The sequence below is a fragment of the Haliotis asinina genome, chromosome 8, assembly GCF_037392515.1.
Source record: "Haliotis asinina isolate JCU_RB_2024 chromosome 8, JCU_Hal_asi_v2, whole genome shotgun sequence".
Taxonomy (NCBI): Eukaryota; Metazoa; Mollusca; class Gastropoda; order Lepetellida; family Haliotidae; genus Haliotis; species Haliotis asinina.
In genome coordinates, this window is record NC_090287.1 from 40,839,730 (window position 1) to 40,866,368 (window position 26,639).

At 43.3% G+C, this 26,639-nt stretch overlaps 1 protein-coding gene across 1 annotated transcript in view; it reads left to right on the forward strand.

Annotated features, from left to right (window-relative positions):
• LOC137295430 (uncharacterized) overlaps positions 1–26,475 on the forward strand; it is a 44,647-nt gene extending 18,172 nt beyond the window's left edge. Inside the window, exons 17-31 of the mRNA XM_067826796.1 lie at positions 12,240–12,568; positions 13,087–13,302; positions 14,166–14,476; positions 15,018–15,132; positions 15,554–15,736; positions 16,217–16,904; positions 17,335–17,552; positions 17,984–18,148; positions 18,670–18,916; positions 19,421–19,688; positions 20,205–20,354; positions 21,018–21,297; positions 21,961–22,029; positions 23,329–23,524; positions 23,736–26,475. Coding sequence (XP_067682897.1) covers positions 12,240–12,568; positions 13,087–13,302; positions 14,166–14,476; positions 15,018–15,132; positions 15,554–15,736; positions 16,217–16,904; positions 17,335–17,552; positions 17,984–18,148; positions 18,670–18,916; positions 19,421–19,688; positions 20,205–20,354; positions 21,018–21,297; positions 21,961–22,029; positions 23,329–23,524; positions 23,736–25,408 — 5,108 coding nt within the window. The 3' untranslated portion in view covers positions 25,409–26,475. The remainder of the gene's footprint in view (positions 1–12,239; positions 12,569–13,086; positions 13,303–14,165; positions 14,477–15,017; positions 15,133–15,553; positions 15,737–16,216; positions 16,905–17,334; positions 17,553–17,983; positions 18,149–18,669; positions 18,917–19,420; positions 19,689–20,204; positions 20,355–21,017; positions 21,298–21,960; positions 22,030–23,328; positions 23,525–23,735) is intronic.
• The last annotated feature ends 164 nt before the right edge of the window (positions 26,476–26,639 follow it).

The following is a 26,639-nucleotide window of genomic DNA, read 5'->3' on the forward strand; positions in this document are numbered from 1 at the left end:
TGTTATACGTTGTGCTCACCTGATCGAGATGAATGTATAGCTCTCGGTACGGTACTAGGTCGGGTAACTTAGTGCCTGTGACGGTTGTTGTTGGTTTTATCTCGTCAGGAGACATACCGAGTATCCTCGCTAATGGTCGGCCTAGCCTCAATGAGGTTCTTCCGTTGTTGATTAACACCACTGTACCGTTTGAGTCGTTCATCTTGAGTTCGGCTCCCAGGGGTTTGAAGACCTCGTCGTTTAGAGAGCACACGCTGTAGTAGCCGTCAGTTATCTGGCTGCGAGTTCCACTGACGAACAGTTTATTGTTGCTGATATTAATGTTAGTCCATTGCGGTATGTAGGTGATATCGCAGAGTGCGACTTCGAGTTGACCTGACGTGTTATCGATCGCGTGCGTCAGCTGAACGGCCTCACCGCTCGTTATTCCTGGAAGTGTTATGTACATATTATAATATATGAATTATATATTATAATATGGATTTAGCACACTTGAAAATCGTGGTGAATGCAGATGGTACGGGGTTTAAAACAACCTTTATTGATATCTTTGAAAAGTATGTCGTGTCCGTTAATAACACGCAGGCGGTGGTAAACTGGAATCAAAACCCAATGCAGTTTTGGCAGAACCAACTCAACTTTGCTGTGTGGTGTGCGACGACAGGGTCGGGTGTGACACCAGACTACGGTATAGACGAACTGAGTAAGGCGGTTGTTTTGTTTCATATTTATTATCAAACGAGACGAATATTGAAGGAAATAAGTGCTCCTCTTCCCCAAGATAAAGCGTGGAGTATGACGAATAACCCCTATGATAGACGCGCTTATGAACGTATTTGTGGGGAGTTTGAGATTCCAACGAATAAAGACTTTCGCCTTCCTGGTGTGAACCATGGTCTCGGTATAGTTCTCGTGTACTTCTACAGGTCCGGAACATATTATGCCGGTTCTAAAGATGGTTCATACAACCCAAACCGTCATACATTTACAGGCCCCACAACGAATGAAAAGATCCATGTCAGCTGTATAAAGCAAACCAGTCCTGATGCAGCCACAGCCTGGACTAAAATGATCTCAAAAACATCGAAAGAATTCACTCGTGCTGGTACAATACGCTTGAACGACTCGATTCGAACGTACGTGTGGGCGCTGTTGGGTGCGCAGTCGCAAACGCGTTCCAACATCCTCGGTAAGGGAACTGCTTACGACGCTCAGACACAATTCGTTTCCAACGTTGAGGATGCTATCAATTCTCCAGTTGATCTCCCGAGGGCCATCGACCGTTACCAAAACGTGTTAGAATACGCCAGATCGAAAGTCAATTACGTGTTCGGCGTGGGGTTGTACATGGCTCCGAGTGATATGCAACTGAGAATAAAAAAAGTGGTGGGTTATAACAACAAAATAGTCATAGCCACGGCGGACCAAAAGTTGGGTATCAACCCCGATATTAACACCCCCTATATCCCACACATCCCACCACGTGAAAAGGGTATAGTGGCGCCACCCCCGGAGCCTAAAGTTCATGTGTCCCCCACACACCCTCATGTGCATGTGGGGGTACAGCAGCATATTGATAATAAAACAGCCCTAGTGGTTGGTGGGGTAGCTTTGGGACTTATTTGGTTAAAGATTTCTTAGCCGCTACGTACACCAGACCCGCCACGGCGACGATGGCTGCCCACAGGTTTTGACTGAGCCACATGGCAGTTTTAGACAGAGCGCTCAACAACCACGAGACGATGCTACCCAGTATGCCGGGAAGGGCTTCGGCGGCTTTACCAGCCAGTTTAGCTAGGCCTTCCCCGAGTTTTTTAATCCAGTCTTTAACACCCCCACCACCGCTGGGAGTTCCCCCTCCGCCATGTGTGGGGGTTCCCCCCGTCAGTGACACCACCAGGGTTGATATAATGAAACCCAATGCAGTCAGAATACTGGCGATGGTGATCCCTTGCTCCCGGAACAATATCCGAATCCTGTTGGCTAAAGTTGTATCCTCATTCAGTATTCTATCGATTGTTTCCCGAATACGACTGATCTGGGATCGAAGCTGTTCACGATTCGAGGAAGCGGATTCCAATCGTGTACGTCTCTCGTCTTCTAAATCGCGTAGTCGTTCATTGATACGGCGCTTCATATCATCGTTTTCAGTTTCGTTGAGTTTGGTTTTTTCCCTAGCGATGTGCTCGTCGATTTCGTTCAGTTTCCCCATGTTGTTCACGAGTTCTCCACGCACGCGTTTCACGGCTTCGTCTAAGCCGCGCAGTTCCCTTACCGGAAAGTCAAACCCCGGTAACGGTTTGTCCCAGTAGGTGCTCAACAGTTTTTCTATGCTGTCTGAGGCTTCTGTAGCACGCTGTGGTGTCATTTCATCTCTAGTGGTGAGGTGGGATCTGGTAGCTTGCAGATCTTCTTTAACGACCTTAGGTATTGCACCACCGTAATCATTCATGTTTAGATTTTTACGGATAAATTCAACACCATAGCGGCTGGCTAGAGTTGACAAGGCCAGTGGTTTTTTATTGCTCTTGTTAAAGAGGTCAACCCCTGGGTCAGACTTAAGGCGTAGAACACCCTTTGTATCAATAAAAAAATCCTTATGGTATCGACCCTGTGGTTCAACGTAGTTTTTATCTCTTCTTAAACTTTCGAAATAATCATTTACCGTTGTTTCCAAGAGTTCTTGGTTCAATGGTGAACTAGTAAATGAGGTCTCCTGCTCATCATCGAATGCCTGGGCACTAGCGCCCGGCATCTCATCCATAGGTATGTCTTCATCCATTAGTATTAAAAATATATTTCTTTTATATAACAATGTACGGTAGAAAATTAGATCCTTTCAGAAAATTGAGAGAGCCATTAGGAGCCAGAGCCGTGCGACAGTCGGTGACCATCACCAACAATCCCAGCAAGATAGACCAGAACCAAACTCTGCTGGTTAGATTTCCAAACCTTGGTGAGAATGACCTCATTGTACCAGGCACTGTTCGACTGGCGTTCAATATCACGTTGACCTCCGACAACGACAAACGCGAGCTAGTGCGGAACGTGGGTCGAGCTATCATCAAGAAAACGACCGTCAAGATCAGCGGTAACGAGGTGCTGAGCATCGACGACAGCGACGTGTTTCACTGCTACAAGGATCTCTGGAAAAGCGATGGAGAACGAGTCAATGATGTGTACCAGGGTATCAGCAAATCAACCCGGGCGCGCATAGGGTATGTCTTCACGCAAGACCAACAAGACAAGCTATCGGCCGGTGAAAAGGCCATCGCTCTAGCATACGGGAATCGATTCTGCGTGCCGCTCGACTTCGAGTTGCTCACGGGACACGCGCCGTTTTACCAGGCCGCGCTGGGTGATAGGCTCGAATACGAGCTCACGTTTAACGACTATAGCAAAGTAGTGCGTACGCCGAACGGTGATGAGGCCAGTTATGCCATAGACAACATCTCTCTGGAGTTTGACATGGTCACTAGCCCGGAGCTGGCCAGGCAGGTTCGAAGTCAGTACTCTGGGAAGATGGCTATCCTATACGATCGCGTACTGAGACATAGATCAGTCGTGCGAGATAAGAGCGACACTGTGTGGAATATCAACCTGAACGTGCCGGCGAGATCGATGAAAGGTATCCTGGTCGTCCCCGTGGAGGATTACGAGCCATTCCAGAGGGACAGCGAGAAGTTTTTCAACCCCGAGATTGAAAAGGTGGAAGTGACCATCGAGGGCGTGCCCAACCAGCTGTTCAGTCATGGTATGAGACCACACCAGCAGTGGGATGAGATAAAAAAGCTACCAGTGGGGGATTACATAATAAAGGACCTGGACCTAAGCTCCGTGCAGATCGGTGAATACCTGACCACCAAGTACGCCCTATGGTTGGACATGCGATCCACGGATGATGATAAACTGCACGGTAGCGGGCGCCGTATAGATAACGGCAGCGAAGGGATAACCATCCAGATTACTAAGAAGGCTCAAACCGCTGGTAAGTTGAAATTATATCTGTACGTTATTATGGACGCGCAACTTAATATAGACAATGGGAGATTCGTGCAAGCCATCTACTAGTGGGGGAGACCCCCACACACCCCAGGGGTACCCACAACTACCCACTGACCCACACTGCGCTATCATATGCGGGTAGACTGGCTGTGGGAAGACCGTTTTCGTGTTGGATATGTTGGAGGGTTACTACAAGGATGTGTTCGATAACATCGTTATCATGTGCCCTACTCTGGGCATGAATAAAACGTACGCGCGACCTTGGGTAATGACGGACCCTGACGTACACAAAATCGACCCTGGAACACGCCTGCAGGACTGGTTGAAAGCTCTTCACGAGAAATTTAAAGGGGAACCGACGCTGTTTATACTGGACGACTGCAGCGCTAATCGCGAGATAACAAAAAAGAGAGACATGCTATCGTACCTGGCCTTCTCCGGCCGGCATGCAAATCACAGCGTCTGGGTGCTAACGCAGAAGTTCAACTCGGTGTTGAAAGACCTCAGGGAGCAGACGCGATGGGTGGCCTTATTTCACTGCAAGGACAGGGATTCGTTCGAGGAGTGTTTGAGAGAGAACGATGTGATGAGTAAATTAGAACGGGAACGGGTGAAGAAACAGCTCGCTGAAACTAAACACGCTAAGCTCGTACTAAAAACCGACCAACCAGTAGCATATATAGTATGCTAAGCAAAGCTAAGCAAAGCTAAGCAAAGCTAAGCAAAGCTAAGCAAAGCTAAGCAAAGCTAAGCAAAGCTATGATATTTGAAGTATTTGTCGTGTGCAACTTAACTTTCATTTCTCTGTGTTTTGTCTGCATCGGGTATTATATAGTTAAAACTAAATCTTACTTGTTATATTATAAGATGGAGTGTGAGGAATTGCTCGAACAATTGTCGTTGGAGGGTTCCCCCACGCCGCCCGCAGGCCCCACTGATGACAAGCGAGAGAAACTGGTGGCGTTGGCTGTTGGCGGCAAAGCCAAACATTACTTTGGAGACTACACTCCGGATAAAATTCACAAAATGTCAGCCGAAGAAATCGATAAGCTGTACGCTAGATACGAGTCCCGGCTCGGAGCAGAAATGACAAAGAAAATAGGATCGGCTATGACCCAGATATACACCGGTATTGTGTCACATTTCCTTCCCATTCCACCAGAGCGCCGACTTTACCTGTGGGAGGACCTCGAGAAAGACCCTTTTATCGAACACGCCGTGAGCTCTATCAGCTGCGGGCTGTACCACAAATATGGTATGTTGTTGGCTCCAGTGACGGCGGCGATTATCACGGCAAAACATTGCCAATTTGAGAGAAAGAATAATAATAATAGTATAGATGGATGCTGCACAGGAAACCCCAGTGGGGGTACCCCCCACACCCCAAACAGTGAGTCCCGAGGTGACGGAACCAGTGAGTCCCGAGGTGACGGTGGAGACCACTTCAACAGTAACCAGACAGAAGAATCCTAAGAGAGTAGCTGCCGGTAAAAAACGGTGGTGTAACCAACATAAAGTGACCAACCCAACCCGACTGTTGTTGGCTGTAGGTGTAACTGCTGCCTTGGCTATCTCGTGGTTATATACACGTGAGGGAAACCCTCACCGTGAGGTGGTACCTGAGGTGGTAACCCCCACTGTTGGGGGTGTGGGGGGTACCCCCACCGTCGACCCGCATATCATGTTATAATTTAAAATATTTTTATATATACATAATGTCTGAGGGGAAAACGTTCGTCAACGACGCATACCACGCCACAGTGGTAGCCAGTCTAGCAGTAGGGTACGCTCGGTTGACTAAAATGGTGCTTAAACAACCAACTATCAAGCTAGATTTCAACCTGCAGGATATGGGTATGCTCATAATGAATCTTGGTATGGCGATGGCCACAAAAGACATCCTAGTAAAACAAGGAATAATACCTGATAATATAATGAAATAAATATAGGGATGGCCACGATAGCTATGATGGTCGGTGGGGCGTTAGTGAATGCCCTGGCATTTTCCGGGAGTAATTTCCTCTTCTCGAAACTACGAGATGATCACGCGGCTGAAATACAGGAAGAAAGGAAGCGACACGATCTCGCTACTGAGAAATTACAAAGAGCACAGGACGAGTACGTTAAAAAACGCCTCCAGAGGATCGATTTTATTAACGAACAGCTCAAGCGTGAAAACCATGCCATTAAAACATTCTACGATGTCGATGAAGCAATGAAAGAATACTACCTACTAACTGGTAAACAATTGGAACCGCTAAATAAACCCACACTCGCTCAGTACTACACACCATCCAAGGGACAAATGAATCGTGAACTGGGCTTCATAGTGTTGGGTATAGCAGCTACTGCGTTGGTTGCGAAGCAATTAAACTAAAATACCTATATAAGTAAACATGAGACCCGCTCCATACCGATGCGAATATATACTTATGGGGAAGACCGAGGCCTGTGGTAGGAAATGCAGGAATCAGGGGTTCTGTTGTTTCCATATGGGAAGTCCTAACTACACGTGTTCTGTGTGTGGTATCGGGGTTAAAGGGCACTACTGTTTATGTAAAGCTCACGGAGCGAACGTAGTCAGACATCAACTCATATACGAGAATAAAAAAGGCTACATAAAAGAACGTAGGCGACTGCTCAAGATAGCCACTTAAGAGTTACCTCCCCTTACTGTGAACCAATTAGAGATTATACACACCTACGTATAGCTATGTCTGCGGAAAGTGTGATCGCATCTCTAGTTAAAAACATATTCAAATATGAACTGGCTTTATGGGGAAGCTTCAGATTTAAGATAATATTGGACGTGGTATGGATTAAAGAGGGTTTTAAGTATACTCACCCCTTCGAATGGGAGCGGGATATCGCGACTCAATACCATATAGAACGTTTTTCAAGTCTAAGTGAATACTATAACCAAGGCGAGTGCTGGATTGAAACAGCCACACTATATATTTTACCAGGTACGTGGGACGATTTGACAGAATTACTAGAATTGGACCCGGCTGCCCGAGTTTGGCCTCTTCTGGATTGAAATATTTTTTAATAAGGTTACTGTGAACCAATTAGACATTAGTTCTCTTAGGTGTAAACACGATGTCTACTGTAAGCGAGCTCAAGAGGGTCGCAAAACAGAGAGGTGTTATCGGGTATTCTAGAATGCGGAAGTCAGCATTGTTGAGATTACTAGGTTTAGAAGCCCCTCCTACGGTAAAACAATTAAAAGCTCAAGCGAAACAGCTTGGGCACACGGGTTATTCAAACCTGGGGAGAGCCGGGTTAACCGCATTGTTATCACATGCCCCCGTAGCAAAACCTCCCACTGTAAAACAACTGAAAGCCGAGGCACACGATTTGGGTTTAGGCGGGTATTCCCGTATGAGAAAACCACAGCTTGTAGAATTATTACGACAGAATAGAGCTATTGACCTACAGTTCGTGCGCACTGAGCGCGCTGTAGGTAACTATTTGAGAGGTTGGCGCATGCACGTTGATAGAAACATAGACATTACAGATATCAAGCCTCTGATAGCTGATAAGGTCAACCAGGAACTAAATAACCTAGGAAGTATCAAGTTTCAGATCACAGTGAAAATGTCGCTCGATAAGCAGGTTGGGAGTACCACTGAGTATGTTCAGCCTTACTTCCGAGGTCAACAAGAGGTCGTCACACATGCAGAGACCATTGACGCATCAATCGATACAAGTTTTCAGCAGATACGAGAATACCTAGAACGCTACACACACTTGGGATCCGGGTGGGCTGTAGATAAAATCGATAATGTCTATCTAGACATAGCTAACTACGTGCCGTTCAGAGGCGGGTCATACCTAGCCTTGCCTCCCTACTATAGGAACAAACATGCCATAGTAAACGTTAAGAATAGAGGAAACGATTGCCTTAGGTTAGCTATCAGGTCAGCCTTATTTCCAGCTGGCAAGAATTCAGATAGGCTTTCTAGCTATCCCCAAGATGATGGGCTTAATTGGGATGGTATAGATGAACCCACCCCAATATCCCAGATCACTAAAGTAGAAAAACAGAACAATCTGGCTATAAATGTCTTTGGGCACGAAGGCAACACAACAATAGTACACAGGGTCAGCCCGGTGAAGGATCGTCAAGTTATCAATATATTCATGATACACATGGATAAAACATCTCAGCCGGTTGTTGCACGACCAATCGGCACACAGAGAAAAGACCCACTTCTGTGAACGATGCCTACACGGTTTCAGTCGAGCTGATTTATTAGAATCCCACCGGGATGATTGTCAAGGTGTGGGGCAGACGGCCATACGAGTCGACATGCCTAAGGAAGGTGAAAATATCCTAAAATTCAGTAACCACAAGAACCAAATGTCTGTACCTTATATTATATACGCCGACTTCGAAGCCTTAATTGTGGGTGGGGATTCCCCCACACCCCCTAGTGGGGGTAGCTTCACCCACAAGACACAAGAGCATAAAGCCTGTTGGTTTGGATACATTGTCGTCCGTTGTGACGGGGAAACGAAAGCTCCGGTAGTGTATAGGGGGCCTGACGCGGCTGAAAGGTTTCTAAAGTGTTTGCAGGAGGAAGAAAAAATTATTAGGAATGCATTGTATAGAATCGCTCCCATGCGTATGACCCGAGCCGACAGGCTAGCTCACGCTAGTAGCACTAACTGTCACGTGTGCGACTCACCACTTAACGGTGATTCGGTGAGAGATCACTGCCACATAACTGGTAAGTATAGAGGCGCCGCTCACAACGCGTGCAACCTCAAGCTTAAAATCAACCCTAAGACAATAAACATCCCCGTTGTCTTTCACAACTTGAGAGGGTACGACTCACACTTGATCATGCAGGCCATCGCGAAAATCGATGGTAATATAACGTGCATCCCCAACAACATGGAGAGATACATCTCCTTCAGCTTAAACGGACTTAGGTTCATTGACTCGTTTCAGTTCCTCCTGTCGTCACTCGACAGTCTGGTCAAGGCCAACAATACCTTCCCTATCACCGATCGATACACAGACGCCGAGACTAGACCCCTGCTTATGAGGAAGGGTGTGTACCCCTATGAGTACATAGATAGTTGGGCCAAGTTCACCGAGACCAGACTACCCCCTATTGACTGCTTTTATAGCAAGCTGAATGAGGCGTCCGTCTCACGAGATGATTACTCGCACGCGACTAACATATGGAATAAACTGGGTTGTAAGAACCTGGGTGATTATCACGACCTGTACTTGAGGACAGATGTACTGCTGTTAGCCGACGTGTTTGAAACGTTTCGGCGGACCTGTTTAAAGCAGTATAAACTCGACCCCGCATGGTATTACACCAGCCCAGGTCTGTCGTGGGACGCCTTGCTTAAAAAGACCGGAGTTAATTTGGAATTGCTCACAGATTACGACATGCACCTATTCATTGAGAAAGGCTTGCGAGGTGGGATTTCCATGGCATCCAAACGATACGCGAAAGCAAATAATCAATACGTGAAAGGTTACGATCCTAACAAACCAACCAATCACATTCTATACCTCGACGCAAACAACCTGTACGGCTGGGCCATGAGTCAGTATCTACCTACAGGGGGATTCGAATGGGTACCCCACGTTGATGTTATGGGGGTTGCACCAGATTCGAACAAAGGGTATATCCTCGAAGTTGACTTAGAGTATCCCAAGGAATTACACACATCGCACAACAGCTATCCCCTTGCACCCGAACGTATGAGGGTTAACACAGACTGGATGTCTGAGTACCAACATAACTTGTCAGGTGGTCGTGTGACAGACGTTGAAAAACTCGTGCCTAACTTAATGAATAAGACCAAGTACATCGTTCACTATCGCAACCTACAGCTGTACCTGTCGTTGGGTATGAGGCTGACCAAAATACACAGGGTGCTCATGTTCGACCAGAGCCCATGGATGGAGCCCTACATCAGAATGAACACAGACCTACGAAAAAAAGCCACCAGTGATTTTGAGAAAAATCTCTACAAGCTCATGAACAACTCGGTGTTTGGTAAGACTATGGAGAACTTGAGGAAACGCGTGACCGTGAAGCTGGTTAGATCTAGTGAGGAAGACAAGCTCAGGAAATTGATAGCCAATCCGGCATTCAACCGTAGTAAGATATTCACAGACAACCTGGTTGCCCTACACATGAAGAAAAGCCACATAAAATTCAACCGGCCTGTTTACGTGGGGATGAGCATCCTCGATTTATCCAAACACCTGATGTACGACTTTTACTACAACGAGCTCAAGAAACAGTACGGCGACAGGTGTGAAGTGCTGTACACTGACACGGATTCCCTGCTGATGGAGATTCGAACCGAGGACGTGTACGAGGACATGAAGAAACACCTCGATTTATACGACACCAGCGACTACCCTAAGACCCATACCCTACACAGTACGGTAAATAAAAAGGTCCTAGGTAAGATGAAGGACGAGTGTGCTGGCACGCCCATAGCCGAGTACATAGGTTTGAGACCTAAGATGTACTCCATACTGAAAGCCGACAATAGTGAGATCCGGAAGGCTAAGGGGGTTAAGAAGTATGTGGTGAAACAACACATCAAACACGCCAGATTCAAGGAAGCCCTGTTCAAGACCCGTACCTTTAGACATAAAATGAACACACTTAGAAGTGATGGACATAAGATATACGGACTGACTATAAACAAGACGTCCCTGTCGCCTATGGACACGAAACGTTGGATAGCTATTGATGGTATAAACACATACGCGTATGGACATGAAAAAATTTGAGGCTATTTACTACAGCCCGCGTGGGTACTGGAAAGGAGCTAGCGCAGTAGATAAGCTAGCTAAACTAGCGCGAGTACCCCCGGAGGAAGCCAAAGCGTGGCTTGAAAAACAAGCCCTGTGGCAGATCTATTTGCCGGCACCACGCTACGTGCCTAGAAGGAGGTTCGGTATTAACATACCTAATAGCGTTCACCAGGCAGACCTACTGTTCCTACCCCACGACAAGAGGTACAAGTATGCCTTAACCATAGTGGACGTAGCCAGTCGTTACAAGGAAGCCGAACCCTTGACCACGAAAGATTCGGCCCAGGTAGCCAGAGGATTCGAACACATATACAAACGCAGCCCGCTGACGTGGCCAACAGAGCTGCAAGTTGACCCCGGACGGGAGTTCATGGGTGCCGTGTCACAACTGCTAGCCAAACACGATACAAAGGTCAGGCGTGGCACGGCCGGAGCCCATCGCAGCCAAGCCATAGTTGAGAGATTTAATAGGACTTTGGCTGAGCGCTTGTTCGGCTATCAGTATGCTAGGGAGATGACCACCCCTGGAAAACGATCGACTGAATGGGTCACGAGGTTACCCAAGGTGGTGTCGGCAATCAACCATGAAGTCACCCGTCTCACCGGTAAGAAACCGGCAGACGCTATCAAACTAAAATCAATAGTTGCAGAGTCGGCCGCTCCATTGCGTGGGAAGGAGAAACAGATACCAGATAGGGCCCTCGTGAGGTATCTATACCAGCCGGGGGAACACGAGGGCGATAGCCGTAAGCGAGCCACCGATCCTATATGGTCAGTCAAAACTTACAACATAGATAAAGTGGATATGAAAGCCGACGAACCTAACTTGTACTACTTGAGGGATGGGCCGGATAGGGGGTTTGTAAGAGAAGAATTATTGATCGTACCGTACGGCACAGTATTACCTCCTACCAAGGCACAGTAATTACCGCCAACTTTTTTATAGTAGGGGTAATAGTAGCAAGAGCTAATGGCCCAACCAAAGCCTTATTTAGTAAATAAGGCTTTGTAGAGACATTTCTTGAAAGTGAGCCAGAACCCCCATTCCCTATACTACTCCACGTAAAATACCTTAAGGCCCCACTGAGTCCTACAGATCAAAAGCTAAATTCCAACCACGTTGAGAGCACATATGTAGGGCTAGATTCGATCGGAAGCAACATTCTACGGGTCTAGAAACTTATTGCACCATCTACATATCATTTCCTCTACAGTAAGCAGGCATTGTTTTTCATTTCCTCATCAGTAATCACATCTACTTGTCGATCATAGATGGCCTTGACTACCCATGTGGTCACCACGCATGTAAACAGAAACAACACTGAATATTGCCCCTTCTATTCAGACTATATCCACAACACCATAACATGTATCAACAGATTTCCAGCAATGTCTTTGCAAGAATTCACAATACTGATTTTCGTTTTTGAAGGAGCCTGTATTTGTGAGAGTCCCAACTGGAGCGGGAACCTTTGTGACCAATGCAATGAGACATTCTACGGACCAGATTGCCTCCCTCTACCAACTGTCCTCAGCGTGTCCCCGGATGCAGGCCCCGATGTTGGGGGGACTCCTGTTCATGTACGAGGACATAACTTCAAGTTCTCAAACACTAGCAATTACAAATGCAAGTTTGGATCAGTCATCGTTGCAGCTCGGAGGGTGAACGGGCAGCATTTCACGTGTATCTCACCTAAACTTAGCCAAAGAACAGTACATGTTGAAATAAGTTCAGACGGAGTGCACTTCACAAGTAATAAGGTAAGTGGACTTGTTGATTGAAAGTTGTGTTAAAGCACTGTGACATATGTTCCAGTTAACATTCTTTTCATACATTAAGTAGCAATATCTATTGTGTGTGAGTGAGCTTAGTTTTACGCCGAATTCAGCAATATTCCAGCAATATTCCGGTCTGTAAATGATCAAGTCTGGATGATAAAATCTGGTGATCAACAATATGATGATCGATCTGCACAAATGGGAACCGATGACATGTGTCAGCCAAGACTAACCACCTGATCCCGTTAGTCGCCTCTTACGACAAGCATAGTCGCCTTTTATGGCAAGCATGGGTCACTGAAGGCTATTCTAGCCCGGACCTTCATGACTCAAATGTCTGTTGTATCTGTGAACGAGCATTTTGGTAGATTACTGGATGATGCTCTTAGTATTTAGTCTTCATTAATATTTTAATGTCGACATTTTAATCATGCTTCATGCATTATTAGCAATTAAGTTATAATGACTCTGAGTTTACTTTATTTTCTATCCAAAAATAGGTGTCTTACACATTCGTCGTACAATGCCCAACAACGGCGTGTGGGGATACATACAGTCCACCTCATGGTCAATGTCTGTTTGGGCAGTGCATGTGTACGCTTCCCTGGATTGGTGCTTCATGTTCCGTACAAGCACTGCCACCAGTAGTGAGGGTCATAAATGATTCACAGTTGACAGAGGGACAGAGCTACGAACACAGGATGTCGCTTGTGCAGGTATGTTCCCCGATTCTCTGACATGAAATAACTCTAGACGAAATCGTCATCTGAACTTAGTCCCTTAATGACATTTGTTGTTAATTGTTAAAGCGATTGGTATCAAATATCCTTCTGTTCAAAGGTATGGACTCATTACTGTAAATATAGTCACTTACTGCATACAACTGTTCTAAACTAAATTTTGCAAATTATGCCATACTGTTTAAAGGGTACACCGGCGGTACATCAACCCATGGGTCCCGAGGGACCAGTGAACAATGTATTTATCTAATCGAACACCTCAGTGTTAATTTTGAACTGTTTGAAGAATGTGTATCGGATCGAACACTTCAGTCAAATCTGTGCGAATCAAACGTTTCGTGCCATGCATCTTGCAGTTTTCCCCGCAGTCATTGTTTTAGTAAAGACATCGTGGTGTAATTCCCCTTCATAATGTTCACAGGGACTACATTTAAACGTTTTGTCAAAGTTTATTTGTTGGAATGCGAGTCAAAACTTTTCGCAGCTAACGCTAGATTTTGTAGACGACAAAAGACCTAGAGTTATCTCCCGTCCATCGATTTGCATTATTTTTCAAAACATTGGTAATTTTCGTGCCTCATGCTTGATTCAATGTTATTCGAGATAAAGAAGTGCTACCATAAAGTACCGAATGAAGTACCACTTGTAAGTCGGGTACATTGAAAATAATAGAAGAGCGTTTAGCCAATCGTATATGAAGTAAGGTGTATATATATTTCGCGCTTTTTCGTGTTTTTTGCGCGTCTAAACATTTGAAAGGAAGTATAGATTTCGTGCATACTTTAAAATTTACAATATAACGACAATAAATCATGCAGTGTATTCAAACATGTTACCAGGGCACCCATCCAATTCGCTGGAAACTGATTTCATTCCCCGTGGGAATGACTATTGATCAGGACTCTGGAAACATCACTTGGAACTTTGCCACTGGTAGATCCACTCCCTATGTCATCAATGTTCGTGCACAAAATATTGTTGGTCAACATGATGTCCAGTGGCTGTTGTCAGTCCCTCTGTCCTACCGTGCTGTAGTGGACAGCCTGACACCCTCGGGAAAATTGGCATATCCAACACAGATCCGAATATCTGGACATCTTGATGTGTCTGGAAGTACCTGGAACCTCACGTCAGCTGTTGTTAAAGTCCAGTGAGTATTTATGTCCATAATGGTCCATAATTGTGAAGCCACAAGAAACAACGAAAACAAAAGTTTCCATCATTTTGATTAAGATTGCCTTCCCTGTTCATGTATATTGCAAGCATGTGATGCAACGATAGTAGGCCAACACCCAGCCCACTTACACGTTTAGTGGAAATACTACATGCTATAATACATAACAAGGATGGTTCCTCACGTCACAAGCTGTGACGTCGGCAATGACGTAGACTTTACAGAGGCTTCACGTGATTTCTATGTACTGACAAGGATCAGATGCATCTGATTTGTGTCTGTTCAAAGGGTACATATGCAAATTTAAATTGATGTTCAGAAGATTCCAGCTGTTACATGCGTATTATCCAGTAATTTAGTCATATATAATATCTACTTGAAATACGATCAAATGTTTGTCGTGTTATGTGAAGCATCGGTTTCAAGCACAGAAAATCAGACCTTCCTTTGAGACTGTTATCCACGCTTTCCAAGCAGTATCCTGTCACTGTGAAAAGGTTTCACTATTCAAATCTAGGATAAGAAACAAAGACAGGGTACGTGACTTGGAGGCCCATGCTGAGGACATGAGACCGTTTCTGTTTACCACCATCTATTATCCCCAACCAGACGACAGTGGCGAATTTAGTGTGGTATGTAAATACGTTAGATCATTCACTACGTAAAAAAATGTTTCTTATTTAAACATATCAAAACAATACTGGTTGTTTGATCCGCATTTTAGACGCTGCTGTGTCAATAATGAATCATGCCACTTAACGGATACCAACATCTTGTTTATTGCATTAAACGGTCTTCTATCTTGCAAGTACTTTTAGCTTAACCTCCGTGTAAGAATCTATTGTAAAACGCCGCGGTATGCCATAAATAAGACATTGTTATCCATAAAGTCACATGCTTCACATAATGGATCTGAAAATTATTTTGAAGATGTTTCAGTGTTGGGTTGCTTTTGCATTGTTTATGGTACTGTGTATGTGTCTAAATATCTTGAGATAATATCCATGTACACGAATACAATGTATTGTAATTATGTGAAATGTATGTTAAAAGAGTGCAAGTCATCCGGCTGATACTGAGTTTCTGGAGCAAAAGACCTGGCGCGTCCAGAGCATGATCTGTGAGCCTAAGTTTGTGTCGCTCACCGCCTACCTCGACACGACAACAGTCACATTTCCTGGCGTGGCGAATCTTACAAATAATGGTCTGGATTCATTGGAGAATATTTCTGCGGTGGTAGGTTGACATTTACAGATTATTGGCGTCAATGGTAATGAATGTAAAGGCCATGCCATTGATTCCAGGGATGAAGATTGTTGCATTAACAATATGTAGTGGGTGGGTGTATCCATTGGTACAAATGTGCGTGATTAGCAAATAATAGATCTTTTTAACGGAACACATGAATTCCCGAGAACAGGAACACAGCATCCCGGTGTATTTTACACACGTCATATTTACTCTTCGGTGGGGTAGCCTAGTGGTTAAGGCGTTCGCCAGTCACGCCGAAGAATCGGATGAGCAGAATCTTTGAAGGTGAAACCCATTTGTGGTGTCTCCCGCCGTGATATTGCTGGAAAACTGCAAAATACGGCGTCAAACTAAACTCACTAACTCTTTTTTTATTGTTTCGATTAATATCTGTTGATTGTCTTCTTAACAATATTCGAGCTGTTAAGAGACCGTACTCTTGAAATAAACCAATCATTATTTCAGGTTCAGAGTTATTCCTACACTGTTGATTCTGTATGGGTTCAATTCGGCGAACTTCGCACAAACGTTACAAGACTTCCTCCACTGGCAACTGTTTCTTTTGACCTCATCATTGAACAAAAGTTACCTTTACAAACAGAGTTGTATGTAGTGGTACGGAGTGCGTTGGGAACGAGAACAGCATTACGAGTGCGACTGAATCTGAAGATAAGACGACCTCTTCTCAAGTTGTCACCATCCAACATCAAGACAGCTGCAGCCAGAGGAAAACAGACAATTTTCAATGTTAATATTACAAACACTGGTGAGGCAACAGCTGGTGACATTAAAGTCCAAATTCCTAATGGATTGCCTGTGAAAGTGGCAGCCATATCTAAGCTCAATTCTTCTTCACCTGGAACGTTGGACCTGGAGCCAGGAGAAACAGCAACGGTTGTGTTCGTCTATACTGTGCCTGCAGGCAGACAACTTGGTGAAACATCTGGGAACTTGGTGATCGCCTCTCGGGATGCATCGTCTTCCCTTGCTTTTACATTCTATATAACTTCTGATGACCGTCACGACATTCAGATCCTTGTGGAGGATGAATACACATACTTTGCAGCTGACAAACCACTACTAGCTGAGGCAGAGGTGACACTGAGACAACCGCGGAGAATGTTCAGCAAGACGGCCATCACTAATGAATCAGGTATTTTGTTCGGAAAAATATCAGTTTGCATCTCACTGCACATATTAGTAAATTCTGATTCTTAATGGTTTGAAAATATGAGCAGGTCAGTTAGAGCAAAACTAATAAATCCAACAATTTAATAGCTGTGAAAGATTGAAACCTGGTCATAACACTATGTATTGCCCCTAGTTGAGCAAATATAAATATCAATAAGGAACAGAGAATGATGTTATTTTAAGTCTTCATTGCTGACCATATCACACAATTCACCTTCAGTTAAAGCAGTCGACCTAAGTTCTCCTGAAGCTTCCGTGTGAGATCATGTTTCAGGTCCCACTCTCGCTACCCCATGTGTGACGATGACTGATGCATGTACGCAAAAACAGCAATTTGCATTTGGATACATCTGAAAGTGACAGTTGCTTGAAATTTAACTCTTTATCCACAGGCATTGTCAACTTTGACAGGATCTATGCGGACCGGTATACCCTGCAGGTTGAGGCAGCCAACCACACGTCCAAGTCTGTCATCATCGTTGTGGATGGCAGCAAATCTACGTACAGGGTCTTTCTCCAGCGCACCGCAGTAACTTACACGTGGTCTGTCACGAAGACAACATTCGAGGACAAGTACACCATCACACTCGAATCAACTTTTGAAACAAGGGTACATGCATGTCAATCTTCAACCAGCAGCACTTCTTGACTGGAACCATCATTTTGCTTTATTTGATCGAAAGATTCTACAGATGTCACGTGAAGATTCGGGACAGAACTCACCTTGAGTAACCCGTGTTTGTCGAAAGAGGTGACGAACGGGATCGAGCCAGGTTCGCTGACTTGGCTGATCGTATACCCCTGGCATAGATCGATGCTCGTGGTGTTGATCATTGGATTGTCAGGCCCAGACACGATTATTTACAGACCGCCGCCATATAGCTAGAATACTGCACAGTGTGGCGTAAAACTTACTCATCCATTTTATGTGTCTTTATAGGCTTACAATGTACAAGATCAGGTGATGACTGTTTCAGGTACCTATGCCTGTTGTCATTGTTGAGCCTTACCATGTACAAGTTCAGGTGATGACTGTTTCAGGTACCTATGCCTGTTGTCACTGTTGAGCCAGCTAAAGTCAACTTTATTCCTTACGAGGAAGGGCGGGTAACAAGAATGGTGTTTACTCTGACCAACCATGGCTTCATCCGTGCAAACAATGTCAGGTTTTCATTACCGAACCATCCAACTTTACAGTTCGTGCAGGTAAATACTGAAGAATTGATCTAAATAGCTGTGACATACATGTGGTTTCAACTCTTGAGACATGGTGAGTCGACTTGAATGCTGGCAGAGAATCATGCTCATGGCTAATACTATATTTAATTCAGCGATCTTATTGTCCTCGCAGTTTAAAGGGCCTTAACTCTGCATTGCATTTTTTTCACTCACCACCCGCGACCCATAGTTTTGAGGACATGATATTCATCTATCATTTCATAATCCTCCAATAAGTAATTTTTTATGTTTTTATCACCCATTGTAGAACAATATTTCCATTATTGTAACAACAGATTATGGTAAGCAGGCTTGGGAAATAATAATTGACAACGGAAGTGTGAAGACCGACTATTTCTCTCAAGAAACGTCTCCACCGCCTGAAAGTTCCATTAAAATGTATATTTTCATTTTATGTTCTGCTCATTTAGAAAATGTGTTCGTTCACATCTTTTTCACACGTTTTGCATAACATGGAATGAATGCTGACAGACTTTTCATGTTTTCAGATGGTCGACCCAATCGGAAATTTGGATGCAAACACGAGCATAGTTGTCCCTATCGATGTGCTGCCAAAGAAGATAAATAAACGTTCCTCACCAACCGTGTGCGGTTTTATCGTGCTGTATGACTACACGTGTGGTTCAGTTGTAACAAACAGCGCCTCTGTGAGACTAACACGGCAGTATCCTGGTCAACCTCCTATACCGTGTGGTGGGGGAAGTGGCAGGCTCCGAGGAATATCAGCATCTGGAGGTAATGCTAAAATCTGTTACTTTGAATGGACGCCTGTTTTAATAGTGTCTCAGTCAATACAGGACGTGGTGGGCTGCTTTCCTTAAAGCCCCGACCAAGGGGCTGATGCCGACAACACTTCAGACATAAACCGAAACTAAATAGGTTTCTTATGCTTCTGTTTGTTTGTTTAACGCCACACTCAACAATATAAAAAGCTATACTGTGGCCGTCTGTAAATACTCTAGTCTGAACCAGACAATCCAGACATCAACAACATTAGAATCGATCTATTCAGTTGGTCTGACCAGCAATCCCTTTAGACGCATCTCACGTCAGGCATGGGCTGCTGAAGACCAATTCCCATCCATGTCTTCACGGGTTTATTTTCCTGGTACGTGTTCTACGGGTATACAATAGCTATAGTTATCATATTACTTGCTATGAGTACGGGCTTTCCCTGACGTCTTCGTGCAACACGAAAAGCCTATTTTATAATCGTATTTGTTTTGGGATTCCTTGCAGGAGGTGGTTTCACAGCCCGTGCGTATGTCGGCACCAATGTACCTTGTGACTGTTTGAAGGGACTCATCGACAACTGTTACAAACCACTACTTCGACTGCCTTTTGAGCTGATACCAGGAGTTGGATGTATACTGGATATATACGACATCTCTCAAATCGATAAGTCATCATCGGCAGTGTCTGTTGCAACAACAGCAGCAAGTTATGCCCTGGATTGTGGATTTGGGTTGTCCTGTCCAGTCTGCCCCTTTCTCTTCAAATATCTCAAGTGAGTATACGTACACCTGATATGATTCCTTGAGTAGTCTCTTAACTACGGGACCTTGCTCTGCTGCTGCTGCTGTCGTAGAACTGACGTATGACAACTCACAGAGAAATAGTTTGACTTCATGTATATTGATATATCGATAGGCATGACCTTCATTCATTACTCGAAACATCAGATAACCCGTGTTGATCCGGGTAAGAGTTGGTCTTTAGTAACCCATGATTGGGGTAAGAGGCGACTAACGGAATTGGATGGTCAGGTTCGCAGACTTGGTTGACACATGTCATCGTATCCCATTTGCGCAGATTAATGCGTATGCTGTTTATCACATTGTTTTGTCCAAATTCGCTTACAGACCACCACCATGAACGAAGAAGCGAAATCAAAACATCAGTCATTACTTTACCCATTCCAGACAGCCGTCAAGTAGCTGGAATATTGTTTGCTGTGCCGTAAAACGACATTCCCTTCATTCACTCACCAGAGTGAACTATTTTACTAATGGTTTTATTCCAGCTGTCTTGACGGACTCTCCCGAACTTGTAAAGGTAGTGGACGAAAGCGGCGGGAGGTCAACTCCGAACTTGTGCTTGCAATGGAGGAGTCCAGAAACTCTCTCAAGAACTTCGTTGATGTTTCTGTTGAGATATTTGGTAATCTCAGTGTGTAAGTTATCTCAAGAATATTGACTTCCCTGTTAGAACGAGTAGTATCAATATGCAAGTTATTAAGTGAGTGAGTTAAGATTTTATGTCACATCGCCATTGTTTCAACCATATCGATTTACAGTAATAAAATATGTTTTTTTAGATATAAACTTCCAACTAAGTATTAAATCCAATACACTTTACCTCTAGATGTCCATACAATGTTTAAAAAATACATGCTATAGATTGCCATCAACTGCAGGTAGAGTACCACACAATGAGCCATGGGGACTTGGAGTACATTTGCTCCCTACTAGAATAGTTTTGGATATTTTCATGGTAAGCGTGAAGATCAGGATGATATGTGGTCTTCAGCAGTCCATGCTGCCCGTAAGAGGTGATTAACGGGATCCGATGGTCAGTCTCGCCGAATTCCTTGCTTGGTTGACAGATGCCAGAAAATCAAATTCGGTAGCTAGATGCTCATGGTTTGAATCACTGGATTGTCTCGCCCAGACCACGATTACTTACACACCGCCACCATAGAGCTGGAATATTGCTGAGTGCTATTGTAAGCCACAAACAAAACAAAAATGAATACTTTATGAACTCACAGTGCTTTCTTATATTGGTTCCTGTGGTATAACGTTGTTTATTGCGTAAAGATAATGGTCTGTTTCAGTGTTGACATTAAAGGCGAGTGGAAACAAGCCTTCTTTAAAGGAGTGTCAGAAAACAGCCCGTCCCAATACCTCCTGGATAACAGTGAAGCAGACACCATACTTCAACTGGTGGTCGTAGAAGACCAACCTGTTATAAATACATTTCTACAACGTTGGAACAACACATTTTCAGCGTGGAAAGACGGGAATTCAGATATCTCAGAATCAAATGTCATGTCACTGCAAAATGTGAGGACCCTTGGAGACACTTTTATGGAAAACACAAAGACTGTTAAAGAGGTATGTATAAACGTTGAAATAGCTATTCGTTGCTTATAGTGAACAATCATTAAACTCTCCTTGACATTTCACAAAGCAATTTTGTTTTTTTATTGACAATACGTGGAAAAGTATATGCATAGGGTAGTCATATTGGCAAACTTACATGTCTCAATTCTTCTTCTGGGAAACCTGATAACGCGTTGGGCCGAGGAACACCGTTTGTCAATCTCACAGAAATCAGATGCTTTTCGTTCGACTGTACTCCCAAGATGTGGATGTCGATGTCATAATACTCCGGGTATATAAAACGTCCAAAATACAGTGGCGCGACGTATATTTATGGGATTGGGACCGTACACAGAAATCGTCAGTGCTCGTTAAAAACTACTCCGACTCGTTGGGACAAATTAAAAACCGTCATGTCTGATTTGATGATCTCAAAACTATGAGACCTCACTTGGGAATAACAGAATACGTTATGAATGTCTTAGCATTTGTACGTTCGAAGTAACAACAGAGATGTTAGGTTGCATTGCATTGGTGAATTTCCCAGGTGGGTACATCTTTAATGTTTTACCGACCTGGTAGAGCTAAATCATTACAGAACAAAGAGTAACTATCTACTACTTACTGTGAGTATATCTCGATTGCATGTTTGTACCTTTCCTGGTATTGTTTCAGAGGGGCTTTTCAAGTGTTTTCCAATATTTTGCTTACGTAATGGAGGAATATAAGAAAAGTGTCCAAGAGGTAAGTAATTTGTACGTGAATTAGTAAAGATCGAACCCGTTTCGTCATGGGAAATAACAGAATAAGATTAAACCACATTTACAACATGCTAGTTAAAGACATCTAAAGTTAGAGTGAGTCACAACAATACAAGAAGTTTCAATGCCCTTCGTATCCAGAAGATTCATACTCCCAGGATCATACCATAACCGACAGATTTTTCTCCTTCTCTTAGTTGTCTGGTTGTAGAGTTATAATTGGTTTTACCCGTTTTGCAGGAATCATTAGTAAGGCTCAGAGTTTACCAAGTCTGCAACGAGAACTGTAAGACAATGCCGCCATGTATTTTCTGTATAAAATGCATGATCTTTACACTGAACAACCCACGTTATACAACCATTAGAAAAGTGCAATTTAGTGTAATCATGCTAATGCATTTACTCACGTAACTATAACGTGCATATTGCGTCCGAACTTGATTCAAACACGAGTGTATCCAATAGGTATGCGTATAACACATCATACACCACAGGGACGCGGACCTTCTTGTGTGTCACTGGTTGTTACAAGAGGGGAGGGTTGTCGGGAGGTTGTCTTTTTAAGCTAACTGAAAACCCGATTGCTAAATGAAAAGTAAATGCGGCGTACATGTTTATACTTACTAGCTACGACAAACGCATGTGTTCCCAGCAGGTGTGAATATTGTTATTGTTTTCGACAAGACTTCCTACATTGTGCTGTTCGAAATCAATGAAAACGCCTCGTGTCAATTTCGGCTTCAGGCCAGATCAATTCTGTCTCTTGTTTTCAGGCTTTTTGTCCTCTGAAAACCTAAAGGCAGGCCTGAAAACAAAATAAAAATAAAATTTCCGATGAATGTAATATTCCTTCTAAATACTCAAAGTATTTTACTTTTGGCAATTTATGAAGTGAATGTGGGTAGAATAACAACCTAAAAAGTATTTTCCTGTGCGTTTACATTCTTAGTCAATAAAAACATTTACTTTTTTCCTTATTTTTGATAAATACGACAGGCAGATTCGTGAAACACGAAACAAAATTGGCCGGGCCTTATATACTGGTAAAGGTCGAAGACGGGCAACACATCGTTAGCTCTTATAACCAAGCACTGTCCTTCATTATGACTGGATAGTCCATACATTCAGCAATCCATCCAGTTCACAACTTTTGATTTCACAGGACAGGTCCAGTAGTCATTGAATCTCAGAAATTTCTATTGAGCGTTCGAGAGCAAAAACATCACATTTGTTTAAAAGAAGTTTATATTCTTATTTTTCACTCGTATGTTTCGTTTTTAAGGCAAAACCAGAAGAAGGAATCTGTGCCAAAGTAAGAATTCGGATTATGCAGGACCTTGTGTTGACCAGGGATGCTTTCCAAGCAAGACTGGAAATAGAAAATGGTGAAGAGGGATCGCTTGAAAACATTGATGTGGATATCATCATAACCAGAACAGGCGGAAATGGATCTCTGGAAAATGGCCTCTTCTCTATTGGTAATAACTTGTGAAAGATCACTCTTGAAAATATCAGTTTTTTTCTACATGGTTTAAGTAATTTTCCTGCATAATGTCTTAAAGACGAAAGGTGAAATGAATACTCGTCAACTTGTTGTCAAGAACAGGCAGAACCTTTAGGAATAACTGCAACTTCTTTACAGTGTTCTGCGTAACATTACGATTGCTTGATTTCTTTTCATGCCAACAGGTAAACCAGAGTTAGAGGGTATCAGTGATGTGTCTGGAACTGGAACTTTATCCCCTGGAGTCAAGGGTTCAGCTGACTGGTTAATTGTAGCTTACAAAGGTGCGGCAGTGGATGAGGATGTCAACTATGATGTTGGAGGAACTCTGTCATATATTGTGGGTGAAAAGGAATTCAACGTCCCTCTGTTACCAGACACAATAACTGTGAAGCCAAATCCAAGTCTAACGCTTGCCTACTTCCATGAAAAATATGTTCAAGGTGATGATCCCATGACACCCCAAGTGGAACCAGTTGTTCCGTTTCCCCTGGCAGTAATGGTAACTAATAAGGGTAATGGGATCGCTCGTCAGGTGAAGATATCTTCTGGTCAACCGGAGATTATAGAAAATGAAAAAGGGTTGCTTGTGTCTTTTAAAATCTCCAGTGCTCAGCTGGGGATGGAACCCATCCAACCATCATTAACTGTTAACTTTGGTGATATCATCAGCCGCGAGACCAAAACAGCTCGATGGTGGATGACGTCATCACTTAAGGGAAGGTTTTACAACTATTCGGCCACATTTGAAAATATAAACCCACTGGGTGATCCGCAACTGTCTGTGTTTGAATCCATATCCTACCATGACATGATCCACCAGGTTAGAATTGATACCATAGGTGAAGATGAAATGGATGACTTTCTTGTTAATGACCTTGTTGATAAGGACAATCTCCCTGACAGACTCTATGACAGCTCCAATGGATTTTATTCATATCCAGTAGGTTCTGTATCAGAAATAATATTTTTGAAAACAAAGGAAGAAATCCGGGGAAGAAAGAAGTACGTATATGTTGAGATCCAGGTTCCGCAATTAAATGAATCTTGGGTATATGCTCGGGCCATCAATAATATAACGCGAGATGTTCCATCAGAATCCCTCCTTAAAGTGACAAAACACGATGGAAAGAATATACTTATTCCTCAGAATTCATGGCTGACGTCTCATTATGAGAACAAGTTTTACTTCCATCTGTTTGACAGCAGTGTCCACCTATCTAATGTGTCTGTTTATACTGCTGTTTTTGGACAGAAAAATATGTATACACCAGTATTTCAAAATACACCACGCACTTTAGAAATATCTCCAAGGAGGCCTTCCAGTGTCATCCTGACTGTAACAGCAACGGATCTGGACATGAATGATGTCTCATATGGACTTGAAAATGGAAGTGTATTTTCTGTTGATGGACAGTCCGGTATTATAAGAAATATACTGCCTCTAGTTGACGGGGACACCTACAACATCACACTGCTGGCACTGGACAATGGTATTCCTTCACATTCAGCAAGAACAAACATAACCATAACGGTATCTGCACTGATATCTACAGAGAGCACAACATCTACAACCGTGACTAATGATGTAACATCAGAATTTGCTTCTACCATGCCACCGACCGCTGTTGCTAATGAAACAAATGGTCCTAGCTCTGCTTTACCCACACATGTCACTGGTCAAGAAACATCATCTCTATCAACACCAACAGCAGTGACTACTGACCCAAACAAGGCTTCCACCACAGGCTCATCCGTACCAGCGTGTGCGGTGACTCCTGTCGCTGTGAGCCTGTTACTTGGCGCCTCGCTTCTGGCTTCGTTTTCTTGTTGTCAAGTAAACTTCAGTTTGATGTAGTCATTCCACTGACATATTGTTATAACTGTCACAAGCAGCATGAAAACATGTACTTGTAAAGTAAAATGTATTTGTATACAACACATAACTGTTGTATAGATACTGTTATTCTCAAGATTTTGTTTGACGTCTTTTCCGTTTATTCCAATCTTCAATGCGAGAGTGGCTAGACCAGTACTCCTATTCTTAACTCACGTGGTACCTACATGGTCATCTTCTGGTGATTTTATACATACGTTAACATTGTCACAACACGCAGTTACACATACCATGTCACATCCAGTGATTTTGTACATACGTTAACATTGTCGCAACACGCAGTTACACATACCATGTCACATCCAGTGATTTTGATATTGATATTATTCATCTGAGTGGAGTGGTTCTGACTTGATATTTTTCATAAGAGAACAAAGAGTATATATTTCGTTAAACGTTCTCACACCTGTGAACATTTCCTCATACGAGTATAACATTGCACGTTTACGTGTTGTCTTTCAAGGATGTGTTCAAGTGTTTTATATTTTGGATTTCTTTCGAAATAGTGTGATCATGTCAATAATATTGCGATATTGCGAGTCTACTTCGTGACCTGTATGTTTATACATGATTTGCCTTTCTGTTTGCTTGGGATAGTGGCATTCTTATTGCAAACGTGTTAGTTTATACTGTGATGTATGAACGTAAGTATCATTGAATATACGCTGTTTCATAAATGCGCCAACGGATCTATATTCCGTTTATTTAATGAACCAGGACCATAATATTTAATACTGTAACAAACTGCATAATTGATTTATGTATTTTATTTGGCACTTCTTATCCGGCAAGTCAACTTACACAGTGGATGTATAAACTGATTGTATATACTTGCATATATTTCTATGACCCGGTGAATGTATATAATAACAATATTTTACGTCATGATTTTCTGTGTTGCTCCTGGTTATGTAAAATGTGTGTCTGTATGACTAGGCTGTTTGACAAATGTCTTTTTATTACAGTGTTAATCGTGTGTTAATGTTTAATTTGCCGGAACTGAATAAACGTTTTTTACACTTACAAGATCTAATAGTTGAATGATTTGTATTGTACCCTCAGTCCTTTAGTACGTTAACTGTTTACTGTATATAGGCGCTGATACCATAGTGATATATACCTGTAGGAAGTGCGAAGAAGCATTGAGCCATGTAGAAAGAGTGTTGACATTAACAATAGTGGATATTGAGGA